General features: G+C 50.6%; 1 protein-coding gene across 1 annotated transcript; it reads right to left on the bottom strand.

Moving 5' to 3' along the window:
- Positions 1-2319: 2319 nt before the first annotated feature.
- ATP6V1G1 (ATPase H+ transporting V1 subunit G1) lies at positions 2320-5901 on the bottom strand. Its single transcript, XM_042052416.1, has 3 exons — positions 5746-5901; positions 3908-4008; positions 2320-3058 (listed from the first exon to the last, which is right to left on the bottom strand). The coding sequence occupies exons 1-3, from the start codon at positions 5825-5827 to the stop codon at positions 2885-2887; spliced, it is 357 nt and encodes a 118-aa protein (XP_041908350.1). The 5' UTR covers positions 5828-5901; the 3' UTR covers positions 2320-2884.
- Positions 5902-14936: the final 9035 nt, after the last annotated feature.

Raw genomic sequence — 14936 nt, 5'->3', positions numbered from 1 at the left:
CCTGGGCAGTGCCCAGCACCCTCTGGGGGAAGAACCTTTCCCTGCTCTCAGCCTGAGCCTGCCCTGGCCCAGCTCCAGCCGCTCCCTGGGTGCTGTCCCTGGCCCAGGAGCAGAGATCGGAGCTGCCCCTCGGGAGGAGCTGCAGCCCCCGGGGAGCTCTGCCCTCAGTCTGCTCCAGCTGAACAATCCCAGTGCCCTCAGCTGCTCCTCACGGGCCCCTCCAGACCCTTCCCCATCCCCGTGTCCCTCCTTTGGACACTTTCTCCCATTGTAGTGCCCAAACTGCCCCCAGGAGCAGGAGCCAGGTGGAATTTCCAGGGATGGGAGCCCAAATCAAGGGAATCACAGTGGTGTGTGTGCCCAAAGCAGCTTCTGCTCTTTCTGTGGTACACGAGCAGGCTGTGGCTCAGTCCTGAGGGATTGTCACAGACTCCCAGACTCGCTTAGGTTGGAAGAGACCTTAAAGATCACCCAGTTCCACCCCCTGTCATGGGCAGGGACACCTCCCACTATCCCAGGCTGCTCCAGCCTGGCCTTGGACGCTGCCAGGGATCCAGGGGCAGCCACAGCTGCTCTGGGCAGAGGAGCAGCAGGAAGAATTCAGATACAGATTTGTTCTAACAGCTGGTGTGGGCTTCACTCCTATTCCTCAAACTTGCTGCAAAATGCCCCAAAAATCAGATTTCAGGGGCAGGAAGCAGCATGTCCCACTCCATCCCCATGTCAGGACTGTTCCCTGGCACAGCCTGGCTTAGGCACACAGGGCTCCCTTTCCCAGACCATCACAGGGCAAGATGAAAGAATCTCAACTGGAAATAAAATCTCTGCACTGCACTGCACAAAGCCAGCCTTCCTGGAGAGCAGTAAATGGAAGTCCTTCAGTGCAAAGTTGGAGTCATTCTCAACAGTTAAGTTTCGGGGAAGTATTAACAGAAAATTATTATTCTTGCAAGACATTGCCATTTCGGCATGTTCCTAAAGGGAGCTTCTTCACAGCACATTTGCCAAGGAGAAATAATCAGAGAGGATTTTTTTCTTCCCCTTTTTCTCCTGCCTGTTCTAAAGAAGGATAAAAGTCCTCATTAACCACGGGAAACTTATGAACCAATATGAGTAAGTGGAGCACACACTTCATTTTTTTCTGGACAGAGGCTCAGTCTGTCACTGATAAGAGAGGGGAATGAAATTGCTAATTACAGCCTGCAGCAAGGAGGGCTTTGAGGAGTGTCCTGCTGGAGCCTGAGCACCTGCTCTCAACAGGAAGAGATGTCTCATCTCCAAAGGACAGAGAGGAATTAGCATGGCTGCAACCTTTTATGAGGCCATAACACCTCTCCACATTACAGCACACGGATTAAAACTGCTTTGATCCTGTTCTGCTTGTACCCACCTGGCTTCTCCCCCAGCCTGGCACATTTGACTTTGCAAGCAGCTTTTGTTTCAATTTTATAACCCGTTTAATAGCTTGAATTCCTGAAGAGATCTTTTCAGGAGTACAGTGATAAAATATGGCAAGAGGAGACCCCGCAGCTGTCTGCTCCTGCCTGCAGGATTCACATCCACCTCCATCCTGCTTTTTCCCCTCCCCATCACAACTCCAGAGGCCCAAGAGGCTTTGCAGTGCCTCACTGAGGGGCTGGGGAAGTCAAGATGTTCTGAGGAACAGCATCCATGAGACTCCTTGCGAAGATGCCAAACTGCACAACTCCTGGGCCAGATCAGGGACACGCTGAGGTCCCTTTTCCACAAAAAGCCTGGAATTGAACTCAACAAAAAAGCAAAGCTGCATTTAATGTTCTGCTGGTGAGAGGAAGAAACCACTGAAACATGAAACCCCATGATGTATTTGTGTGTATTTTCGATTAAAGAGCTAGAAAGATTGATGCAGACAACTCCAAAACTCTTCTTTCCCACTGTTCCCAGGCAGGGGATGCTGCAGGATTCAGGATGACCTTGGTATAAACACACGGTGACCAGCACTGGACCCAAGGAAGGGTAATTACTGTGCAGCACCTGGCTATCAAACTATTCCAATGAACTGGCACCATTTTATTTCCCCTAATGGTCACAAGAACATTTGTTCCTGAAGGTTTTCAGAATGATCTGGCAGGTGAAGCATCAGACTGGAGCCAAGAGGAGGAGCTCTGTAATGGGTTTTAACTTACCTGCTGTGACCTTCAGATATTGGCTGTCTCTCTTAAACTTCCTTTTATCAATACTTGATGGTCACTCTGCAGAGTCCGGACTCCCAAGGTGCCCAGTGAGACCTGCCAGCACTCCCAGAACAGGTCAGCAGGAAGAACCAGACTGAGCAGAGGCTTTGGAGCGAAGTGTTTTTACTTTCAGGTGTCATAGTGCCAGGCTTGTACCTCAAGCTAACAGCAGAATATACAGAGGATTCAATACAGAGAAACTCAAGCACCTGAAAATGATCAGCCAGGACTTGCACAGCCAGGGAATTCTTCTTACAGGGTTTAAACCCTGTGCAGAGGTTTAACAACACACTGGAAAATGCAGTTTGGTCAACAAGAATACAGGTACACAGGTTTAACAATTACTGACACAGGCCAGCAGCTCTCTCCCTTCTCTATTTCACAGAGGGAAGCCTCTCACTGAAAACTATCACCATAAAAAGGGAGCATTCCTGTGCCAGCTGGACTATCTATTTAATAACTTAGCACAGATCTGAGACATGGCCACTTCATGTTTGAATAAGCTCTGAATCCATGTCAAAAGAGAAACTAAGAGAACTCCAAGAGCTCACTGAAATAATTTAACACATGTACAAGGAGGACAGGTAAGGTATGGCTAAGGGCTGTACATTCCACCTGAAGCTCAGACTTTACTCCCAGCACTCCCAGGACATTCCTCCCTCCTCCCAGCACTACCCATTGATGCGGTAATTCACATGGATCTCGGGTTTGATGTCACACACCAGTGACAGCAGCTGGGACATCACCACCTCCCGGTTCTTCTGGAAGTTCTGCTGGATTACGCTCATCTTTTCCTGAGTCTCCTTCTCAACTTCAGTGGTGCAGCTGCCATGGGAGCCAAGGGCCTACAAACAGCAAAGGAAAGAGGAATTACCATGCCAAGCTCTGTATTTTGTTATTTTGGACCATCTCAGCCATTAATCTTTGTTGAGGGAAGATTAATGTTAATGTTTATGTCAAAGAGACAAAAGTACTGCTGGATTTTTTCCTCAGATTTCACCCTAAACTTGTCCAAGTATTTCATCCTCAGCCCCTGCCTTTTATCCTCTTTTATAGAATCATCAAATGCTTTGGGTTGGAAGGGACCTTAAAGATCATCTTGTTCCAACTCCCTGCCATTTATTCATGATCCACCAGTTTAGACCATGAGTTTCTAAGGAGTGCCCAAAACAAAGGTGCTGCTGTACAGACAACTGGAACCCCATGGCACAACTGTACTAGAGAGTGCAAGAAAAGTAACACCCAGGAGTCAGTTTAAGCACAATTCCCATCATCCCATTCCTTCTACCCTTGGAGAATCTTTCTAAAACTCTTCCTTCAGCCCTCCCTTTTGGTGAGCAGGGACAAGGCAAGTGGCCTCTGCCACGTCAGCACCATGGAAACGAGCCTGTGACAGGATGAATGAGCCTGGTCTCTTTTGGACACTGTTACACACAGCACAGTTTGGGGAGGCTGTCACCCCTCAGGGCACCCAGGAGCTTATTAAGCTGTTTCCCTGCTTGTTGAGATGCAGCACACCATGTCCTGAGCCACTTCCACGGGTTTTTCTGGGACACGTGGCTGTGCCTCACAGGAAGGCACTTGGGGAAGTGCTCCTGCTGTAACTCACTCCACCCTGAGGGTGCTGCCAGAGCAAGGAACCCCCAGCACAAGGCAAAGGGGCTGGAAATAAGTGAACGATGGAGGAAACCAACCGCTGCCTCCTTGGCCTTGAACTCCTTCTCCCGCTGCAGGCGGTACTGCTCGATCTCTGCCTGGGCTTCCTCCTTGGCCTGCTTCAGCCTCCGGTTCTTCCCTGCTCCCCAAGGACAAACCAAGGGAAAGAAAGAAGAGAAAGCACTGAGAGCTTGTTTTCCTGATGCCCAGCCATCACCACAGTGTTTGCTCCTTCTGCAGGAGGGATCGGCCAAGCCCCCTCCCAGAGTTCGCTGATCTCTGGAGGACCCCAGCAAACCACGGCCAAGGCCACCAAGCCTTGAGCTTCCAGCACTGAGCAGTGGAGAGCATCTCGGAGCATATGGATGCATCAGGCAGCATTCAGGTCTGGCTTTAGTCACAGAATGAATCCCAGACTGATTTGGGTTGAAGGAACCTTAAAGATCATCCAGTGCTACCCCTGCCATGGGCAGGGACACCTTCCACTGTCCCAGGCTGCTCCAAGCCCCAATGTCCAGCCTGGCCTTGGGCACTGCCAGGGATCCAGGGGCAGCCCCAGCTGCTCTGGGCACCCTGTGCCAGGGCCTGCCCACCCTCCCAGGGAACAATTCCTTCCCAATATCCCATCCAGCCCTGCTCTCTGGCAGTTTCCATATAAGAAGTCCCTCTCCCTCCTTTTCAAAAGCCTCTTTAAGTCACTGGAAGGGGCTCTGAGATCTCCCTGGAACCGGTTCTTCTCCAGGTGAACACCCCCAGCTCTCCCAGCCTGGTTCCACAGCAGAGGGGCTCCAGCCCTCTGAGCATCTCCATGGCCTCCTCTGGACTCTCTCCAGGTCCTTCCTGTGCTGAGCCCCAGGGCTGGGGCAGCTCTGCAGGTGGGGTCTCACCTGAGCAGGGCAGAGGAGCAGAATCCCTCTCCCCTGCTGCCCACGCTGGGGCTCAGCCCAGGATGTGTTTGGCCCTCAGGGCTGCAAATGCACTGCAGGCTCATGTCCAGCCCCTCGTCCACCAGAACCCCCAAGTTCTTCTCTGCAGGGCTTCTCACAGCAAGTTCTTTTCCCAGTCTGTACCCACTTTTGGGATTGCCCCAACCCACGTGAGTGTCCAGCTTCTGAGAGATCCCAAAAAGAGCCCACAAGAAAGAGCATTAAATCTTAATGTTGCCAGACCAACTGTGAAACCAAATGCAGAGCTGGCCACTGCCTCAACTTCCTCTCCTGGACTTCCCTCCACATTCTCCCCTCCAAGATTATCATCACTGCTCCAAAACTCTGCGTCTTGCAACATTGTCAGGGGGTTGAACCGCAAGCCAAGGCAAATATAAAAATACAAATATAGATATATGTATTTGTTTGAAGCAGAAAAGGTTTGCACAGCTGGGGGTCTTTGCAACCAGAATTTCTCTTGCTTAACAGGAAAAGCTACCTTAGATCCATAAGGAACAGCTCTGTAATCACCGATGTGGAAACACGCTGTTTTCATCAGGAAAAAAGCGGCAGAAGGTAGGAAGGGCAGAGAGAAGCACAGCCGTGCCCCAAGCGAAGGCCGGGTTCTGGCGGTGGTGTCCTACAGAGAGCCCGGAGCTCCTGAGCCCTGCGCTGGGCTCTGGCCGGAGGCTCCCGGTGCGGCTGCGACCCCTCACACCGCACTCAGCCTTCGGGGGGAGCCTCCAGCGCTGCTCTCCCGAAGGCCCCACCGAACCCCGAGCACCCCCGGGGCAGGGCTGGGGGATCCCCGCTGCCCCACCGCCCTCAGCGCCGGGCCGCAAGGCCTGAGGCGGCCGCGCCGGGATAGGCCAGACCGGGCTGGGCCGGGCTCCCCCGCCACCACACCCCCCGCGGCGGGGCCTGGCGGAGCCGGGCCGTGCCCTACTCACTCTTGCGGGCTTCGGCCACCTTCTCCGCGGCGCGTTTCTCGGCCTGCAGCAGCTGCTGGATGCCCTGCGACTGGCTCGCCATGGCGGCCGCTCCGTCGGGCCGGGCCGCGGCAGCGTCACTGCGTCAGGCGGGCCACGCCCACACCGCGCAGGCCACGCCCCGGGGCCGCCCCTCGCGCTGATAGCCCCGCCCACAGCCCCGCCCTAGACCCGCCCCCTCCGCTCGGCCCCGTCCCTGGCCCCGCCCCCGCGGTTTGTGAGGGGAGCCCCCCCCCAGTCCCGCTCCCACCGCCCCGTTCCCCGTGCCCGAGCCCTTTCTGTACCGCCTGCCACAAAACCCACTTAAAAACCCTGAGGAAGGCGCTGATGGGGTTTATTTTTGTTTCTTTCGTGGTTTGTAGTCGCTGGAACGGCGGCAGCCCCTGGATGAGCAGTGACATGAGCGCCCGGGGTGCTTCGGTCCCTCCCGGGCTGTGGCGTCTCCTCCCCACTGCCGGCATGCGGGGTGGCACCCCCAGCACGGAGCCACCGATGCTCGGAGGACTTTACAGTCATCCTGGACCACCTTTTCCAGGGGCTCCCAGGAGAGCCGAGTGTCCCCCGAACGCCCCCACGCTTCACCCCATCCCACCCCACGCTCACCCATCACATCCCAGGGCCCATTTAAAGCCCTGAGCGCAGCTCCCCCAGCACTTTTGGAGCATAAATTACAATTATTGTCAAATAATATCACTCTGATGAAGCCTCAGAGCCAGTACAGTGACTCATCGCTGCCGGGAGAGGCGGGGGGGGCTGCCGGTCCTCCTCCTCCATCCCCCGTGATGGAAGGGACAGGAGACAATGAATCAAATGTGTATTTATAGTGCTGAATAGGAATTATGAGTGTTTTCAGGGTGACCTTCAGCTGGGCCCAGCGATTAAGTAAATGGCCTTAGTGTGCCCATCCATTCAGGGGGATATTTTCTTCAGTGAGAGATAAAAGGAAAGATGGGGAGAAGAGCTTGGACCATAATTCCAGGGTTTGAAGCAAGGCTGGGATGCTGGGATGGGGCACTGGGAGCCACTGGGAGCAAAAGGATGAGCTGTGGCATCACATCCAGGCTGTGCTGGCAGAAGGGAAACCCAGGAAATCTGGTCCTACCTCATCTGTCATGGATGGGGCAGCTCCAGCCAAGGGGACACGGCTCAGGTGCTGTGCTGGTTATCAGGGAGCCAAGAAATCATAAAATGGTTTTGGTTGGAAGGGGCCTTGTTTAGTTTAGTTCCAACCCACCCTGACATGCTGTCTCTATTCCAAAATATGTCACAGCCAAAAAAACTGGTGGGGTCAGCTGGGGTAGATCCAGGCTCCTTTACAGCAGGAACAACCCAGAAATGAGGTTCTTCTCATCTCATCCCAAACCCCGGGAGCCTCTGCCCTCCTCCCACCTCAGACCAAAGCCACAAAATCATTAAACTCTCCCTCTGACTCCCACGACCCTCAGATGATGCCCCTCAGCCTCATTCCCACCTAGAAACCCACCATGCTCATTAGCTGCTCCCGTGGTTTCAGGAATGTTCCCTGTATAATTAAATCGAGCTGAACCCAGAGATGACCCCAGAGTAGGATGCTCTGAAGGGGATACCAGGGATCAAACAGGGTTTGGAGCAAAGGGCTCCGAAGGGGTCTGGCACTGCCCTGAAGTCACAGGCAGCACTGGGGTGTTGGTGATTTTCAGACTCACAGCTTCTGTCTGTAAGGTGATAATGATAGCACTGCCCTGTTCTGCCCCAGAAATACTTTGGCTCTAATCACACTACATTTTCAGACAAAAATCCCTCTGAATTTCAATTCTGGGTCACTTAAAAAAACACGTGATGAGTTTGTAGCAATTTCATTTTGACAGAAAACAAATGAGACAGTAACAGTTTGTTTTTAAAACAATCTTTTGCTTGGTTGTGTTGCTTTCTAGTTTACAACTGCCCAAAAGCTAATTGAAACCTCACGGTATGTGTCACATGAAAGACATGTGAATCCAAAAGCTGTTGGAACAACTTCCCCATTCACTTAACGTTTGAAAAAATCGCTTCTTGCTGGTTGCAAAAAACAAAAACAAACCAAAACCCATCATTTCCCATCCTCGGACTTGCACAGGTATAAATAAAAGCTGCTGGAACCACTTGAATTCTACGAGCAATGGGTTGATAATTAATTAACATCAGGAGTACTTGGCTTTTATTCCCCCAGATTCACGGAATATGAGCTTGTCACTCGCTGTTAGAGGAGGCAGCTCTTGCTCACACTGACATTGGCATCCCTTTCTTTGTCCAGCACTGGGCCAAAGATATCTGAGAGTGATAAACTTGACCAATCCTAAATTTTATGCACCTCACATTCAACGGAGGCTGAGGGAAGGATATTTATAGGAGACTGAGGCTGGTCCTGCTCACTAGGATGGGAAAACAAATTATTAAAATAAAGAAATGAAAGCATGTTCTTTCTTTTTTTAGCCGCTTCCACAGATCACGAGAATGAAAATTAAATTAAACAAATCTCTTAATTAATTTTCATTCTTTTTCCAAAACCTTTTTTACTTTCTTGCAAGCATTAAATACTTCTTTTCATTTTGGAGCTGCATCTTTCCTCGCTCTGCTTTTGTTCTATGCTGGGTCACAACTCCAAGCATGTGTCACACAGGTTCTTGAAATACCAGCAGATACTTCTAGAATCAAGGAAAAAAAAATACAGCTTGTTTTTGCTTTTCTTTTAGTTCCCAAGCCCACGCAACACACTCCGTGTCTCATGATCCTGCTGTCATTACAGATTCCCAGACATATTTGGGAAGAATGAGATTTTAAACAGTGTCTGGCCCCTTTCCAGAGCAGGTAACTACATTTTTCCTCTCTAAATTCCCTTGCACTTTCAATTGGATCCGTTATTATTCTCCATTCCCCAAGTTAAACTGTTATGCTGTGCAATTGTCTGTTCTTTCAAAGAGGTTTTGTGTTCACTCCTGGGAACTGAGCTGATCTCTCTCTTCTGAGGTTTAATTCATTAACAGGAATGCATTGAGGTGATGCAGCTGTTGGATGTTGATAAAAGATCATTGGTTGATTATTACAGGATGATCAATGAATGATTATTAATGAGCATTCATATTTTGGAGGGATTTTTAAATTTATAGACAGAGGATTAAAAATCAAAGTACAGCATAGCAGTAGAATTTACATAGAAAAACCAATTAAACCCTGAAGTTCACAAGTTGGTGCCACTTGTCTGTACCTGACCTGCGCCAAGAATTTGGCCCAAATATCCCAAAAAAGAGAAAGAAAGCTCCATTTATCATTTGGAGTTGCTCTGTGATCAAGGACAATTTAAAGCCTGGAGTAACCCGATTGCAGTGATGGAATTACACCAGAATGGACTTACACTGATGTGGTAAGAATTGATTTTTGTAAAAGCAGTTTAAGAAGCCATATTTCTGTGTCAGCCCCTGTTATCCTCCTTCGGGATGAGAGAGCTGCTTTGGGGTGATGCTTGGCTGTGCCAGTGGCTCACATCACCCACCAGGCTCGGTTTCATATAAATCAGGAGCTTTTGTAAGAGCCAGCTTGGAAGTTCTGTTTGTTTATTCTTCTGTTGTGATGAAGCGTCAGCAGACCTTATTAATTCCTTGTCCATCAAAGGAAATCTCCATTCCTGTTTCCTTGACATCTCCTGGCGTCCATCCTTAATCAGAGGTCAAGTGTCCTTTGCAAAGGACGTGGCTGGGAGGATGAATGGACACGAGACTGAATGTTCCCCATGGGGCATCCGTGTGTCCCATCCCTTGGGATCCCTCCATCTGGGAACGCCCTGTCAGGGCTGTCGTGGACTCAGCACAGGCTGTCTGGACCAGGATTTTTGGATCTGACAGCCAAACAAAGCAGGTCCTGGAGCACAGTAATAAATAACATCTCCTGTAATGGGCTGCACCAAAGTTTTGGCTGCTGAAGGCAGCTTCCAGTTCTTCACAAGAGCGTTCCTCCCGCTCCACTGGCAACAAACACACAGAAAATCTTATTTTTACGCCACCATAAAAGATCTCTTGTCTTCTCAGTTCCGCTTTCTCTGCCCCAAACCACTGAGTAATGTCACTGTGCACCGTGGTACGGGCGCTGCTGACTTCCAGTGATGGATGAGACAATCCCTGTGCACGGAGATTGTTCGGTGCTCAGAGCTCTTTGAGTAAATGACACACGGCAGCACAAGTCTCATTATCAATATTGCCTGGAAATATCAGAAACATCAGAGGCCGCAGTTTAATTTGGATGCTTATCATAAGCTCGGGAGAAATGGAAATGTGTGACAATAACAAAACACTGCAGCAGTGATGCCAAGCAGCCCCGAGCAGCTGATGAATTTCTAGGCCACGGGGGAAGGAGCTGTGGGTGCTGGGGGATCCTTCTCCAACACTTGTTCAAACAAAAGTGATGCCAGGAAGTGACAATGTCTGGAACTCCAGCAAATATCCCTGCGGCCTCAGGGGCCTGAGGAGATGTAGAACAAGAGCTGCTGATGTGCAGCTTCCTCATGGGACTGCTCACATCACTCAGCTCCAGGGCTCCTGCCTGCTAAATGAAGCAGCTTTTTCTCCGTAAAGGCAGTGGAGCGATAGAGCCTTCACTGCACAAGTTCACCCAAACGCTCGGAATTACCCCAGGAAGGTGAAGTGAACTTCCCTCGTTCCCAGCTCAGAAAGTTTGGATCCTGAAGCCAGACAGCAAATAGCTCCTCCAGGAAGGTTTTGCAGAGGTACATAAGCACCTAGGCATGCAGATAGCTACCTAGTGGAACTAATTTGTTTACAACGTTCATGGAAAAATCTTAATAACCAATTTCTATATTTAGCCTAAATGCCTTTGAAAATCCGAGCTCCGCATCCCTGTGCTCACTGTCCCCATCCACTCCTGTGGGGCTGCGGGAAAAAGCCAAAAATAAACCCACAGCCAGCATGACCCTCTTACAGTCCGGATTTTGTCAAAACCAATCCAAAAGCTGCTACCCTGCTGTGGCCACACTGCACCCCCAGTTCAGACTCCTAATTACCCAGCTCAGTGCAGAACCAAGCCCACCCAGTTTACCTGAATTACCCCCTCGTTCTCTCACTGCTCTCCTCTCGCCAGATCAAACCCCTGCTTCATCCCGCTTGATTTCCATTGCCATTTGCCACACAGCTCTCAGCTGCAGGGAAAAATAAAATCAATCAATTTTTCCACTCCCTCATCCAGCAGCTTCATGCTCCACCCGGCATCGAGCTCCGTGCTGGCAGGATGACCTCCCCAGCAGTTGGCCACCACCAAAGCAGCCCAGGGCCATTTGGTCACCGAGTTGCAGAGCTGCTGGAGCAGGGGCTGCAATGATCTGCCTGACTGTGCCACAGGCAGGGGCACAGGAGCAGAGTTTGGGCTCTGTGTAATGGGATTGCACATCAGTGGTTTCAGGATATTAATAGCAGGATTAACCTGAAACGGCTGCGGTAACAAATTGATTATCAAGAACAATAAATCATCTCACACATGCAGGTAGCCCGGGGGTTTTTTGCATTGTAAAGCCATGAGTTTGTCTACAGGACTGTAACAACCCCCAGCATGGAGCAATACCCAGGAAAAAGCCAACCAAAATATGATTAAACTCTTTTGGGAATGCAGAAGGCAAAGAGGGAGAAGGCTGCTGGATTTTACAGCTCTAAGATATGGACACAAGCAATGTGACTTCTTTTGCTGCCCCTCCCCACCTCCACCTGCTGACCAGTCCTTTCCAGAAGACTTTGGGAATTACTTTGCAGGGCCTGGAGCCAGGACAAGATGTGGCTGCTCTGGGCATGAAGGACATGGGAAGGAGTGTGGCTACTTCAGCATCCAGCAGTTGAGTGATGGCCAGCTCCCCTTGCATCCCAGAGCCTTGAGCTCCCTGGATTTGCTCATGCAATTTTCCATACACAACCCTTGGAATGCAGAAGGGTTACTGCTAAAGGCTCAGCCCCGCTGGATCCAGCTGCCTTCCCCCTACAGGAACAGGGATCCAACAGAGCTGCAATGTTTGAAGGGCATCGAAGCACCAGATACCCAAATCCACCCCACAAAATCCACAGCTGGAATGTGAACTCTCATTTCCTTGGAGGCACGAGTGAATAACTCCTGCACGTGGACTGGAGTCATCTGCTCCTGATGCAGACAGGAAACATTGAGTGAGCCCCAGGAAGGGCCCTGCTCTCACCCAGGGAGGTGAATTATTCCCTGCATTGGGGCAGATTCCTTGACCATGTCAAATCCACATCCCTGGAGCTGGAGAGGAGCATAGCTGAGAGGGAAAAAGGATGTGCCTCTCAGCCTCTGAAGCACGCTATTTATAACATCAAGGAACATTTCAGGGGGTAATTTTAAAATATTCCACAGGCACAGAAGCAGAAAAAGAGCCATTTGGTTTGGGATTGGAGTCTTCTTCTGCTAAAGCCAGTCCCTATCCACACAGCAGGACTTGGAGCTCACCAGTGCCAGGGCTCTTTTCACTTCCAGCTGTCTCCGGGGTGCTCTCAAGTGCAGTTCAGCTGTAGGAAGGTGCTCAGGTATTTCTACAGCTCGGAAGGTCCCCGTCCCTTCCATCAACTCTCATCTGCACTGGGAATCAGACCCTTCCCAGCCCTCTGGCTCTCCAGTGCTTGAGGAATTACATCACAGCTGCTCCTTGTACCGAGGGTGAGAGCTGAGCAGGAGTCTTCACAGAGACAGATGGGACAAGAAGTGCCAACTGCTGCCATTAATAAGTCAAAGCAAGTCCATCCATCCAATTCAAACTGCTTTAGTTTGGGAATTATTTACAGCCAGTGACAGAAATTAGATCCAAGTCAAGGAGATCACTGAGACACCCAGGGATTGGGTCAGCTGGTACCATGGAATCTGCTGACCTGGATTAATATTGGCATCAGAGGAAGAGCACCCACAGGGCTTGGAGATTTATTGGGAACTGCAGCAAGGCTCCCCTGAACCCCCAGAAGGAGCCTTGTAGAGAGCCATGTCTGGGCCAGGAGGAATCCAGAGAGGGACTGGCAGATGGGGTGTCCCAAAGCCTGGCACACATTGCAGTGGTGGTGGAGTCAGGGCTTGGGGAGTCAGGGCTTGGAAAGTCTGGGATGCAGGTGGGAGAACTGGTACCTCTTCCAGCAGAGCTCCCAGACTCCCCTTCCCATTGCTGCAGCACACGGAACACGGAGCTGATCCACGCACCCTCAGTCCCCACTTCTCCCAGGAGCAGCAAGTAACAGTGGACAAGCTGCTGCTTTCCCAGGTAACTCAGCCTGGGCTGTAAATCAGCTCCAGGCTGCCAGACCTTCCCTGCAGAGCCCCAGAGCAAGGTCAAAGTGAGCCCTGAGTGCTGCAGAATTCCCTCCCATAGGAAAAGTCCATCAATATCCCATCCTGTATCCCTATATCCAGCTCACACTGATCCCGTGACCCACCCCTTGGAGCAGCCTAAAGCAGTCCCTGTGGAATACTCTCAAGCCCACCTGGCACCAGCAGCACAGCTCCTGCCTCACTGCCTTGGTTGTTGTGCCCACCTCAAAAATCAAATACAGTGAATTTGCAATAAAAAGGGGAAAAAACATGTGGAGTTTCCCTTTGCCATCTCATTCTGCTGCTGGGTAGGACTCTGGCAGAGTCCAAACTCCAGCTCCATTCCAGCCAGCCTCACCACGGGAATGGGACCAGTTTTGCTTGTTCCTACCACAGACACCTTGTCCATCACTCCAGAAAACCTGGTTTTACTGTTGTCCTACAGGAAAACACATTTGTGATGGGTAAAATGCCCTCTCCAATTCTGATCCTGGTTTATTGGTACAGGAGGCCTAAATCCTGGGATTTTGCTCAGGAGGAATTCAGCTCGTCTATCTCCAGTGCTCCAGCAGATAAGATCCAAAGCAGCACATCCACACATCCACAGCTGGAATTTTCTTCACCAGTGGCCAGCTCTAGCTCCCTGGTGTTCCTCACGTCAATGTGCTGAGGTTAACTCTCAGTTTTGTTTGTTTTCTGTGTGATTTCCACCACTTCAATAAAGCTGTTTGTCACCAAACCCAAACCTTTCATATCTATCAACTGGACATACACTCTGAACATCCCTTTCCTCCTCTCCCTCTTGTTTAGAGAGCACGTGGAATTCAGGGCTGGATTCTCTGGATGGATTGCACAGAGCTAAGAGAGACACCAGATGCACATTTCATTGCAAAAAACCCAAACTTCCCTGTTTAAATCCCTTTGCCATGACTAACCCTATCTTATCAATGATCCTAATTTATCAATGATCACTCCTCACCCTTTTTTTTGCTGCATCATGTCCCATACACAACCCTGCTCCTCAGGGCGTGACATTCCTGCTACGGCTCTGGTGGGAACAGCAAAAAGGAGTTGTTGTTCCAGGGAGGGTGAACAGGGAGCAAAGGGCAGCACCAAGGAGAGCACAGCACCTTTTTGAGAAGGAGAGGAGCTCTAGGTTGAGTAGGAATCCTTTTATTTCCAGGCAGATTCCCAGGGAACCAGTCAGGAACCCAGGGAACAAACCCACACATGACAGCAGATACGCATTTCATTGCAAAAAGCCCAAACTTCCCTGTTTAAATCCCTTTGCCTGACTGACGGTATTTAAACAAGCACATCGCGTTTCGTGAAGCATTTTATCCACTTTAATTAAAAACTAGGATTCATAGAGCAGGACAGGTGTGCTGCACACCAGCAGGGAGTTACAGTCCCCACTTTGGCTTGCAGGTGGCTTTTTGCAGTACCCAGCACACAATCACTGCTGAACTGGAATAAGCACCATCGACTGCTGTCTCTAATAGAGGATATGATTTTAAAGAGCTCACAACACCAGGCTGTTCAAGCTTATTGTATTTATTGACTGAGGCTGTGAGGACCATAATCACGTGTGAAACACCAGGTTATTCATCAGCTGTTGGCTTTTCAAAAGGAGCACCCAAACCTGGCCAAACAGCATCAAACAAACGCAAGCGCTGCTGTGGGAGGGCTTTGTCACCATCCCATGAGCACAGAGGGAGTGGTGGGAGTGCTCCAGGCAGCAGCCACCAGGCAGAGCTGGCTCCTGACCTCTCCTGGGCAAACAGCAGAGCAGGAAAAGCTGAGCCCCACAGCTCCCACAAAGCATCTCACCGCTAGGA

This window comes from Corvus kubaryi, unplaced genomic scaffold (assembly GCF_017639235.1).
Source record: "Corvus kubaryi isolate FWS band 111438036 unplaced genomic scaffold, C.kubaryi_AGA036_p1.0 78, whole genome shotgun sequence".
NCBI classification, from domain to species: domain Eukaryota; kingdom Metazoa; phylum Chordata; class Aves; order Passeriformes; family Corvidae; genus Corvus; species Corvus kubaryi.
Note: the sequence above shows the minus strand (reverse complement) of the source record. Positions and strands in the feature narration are given on the sequence as shown.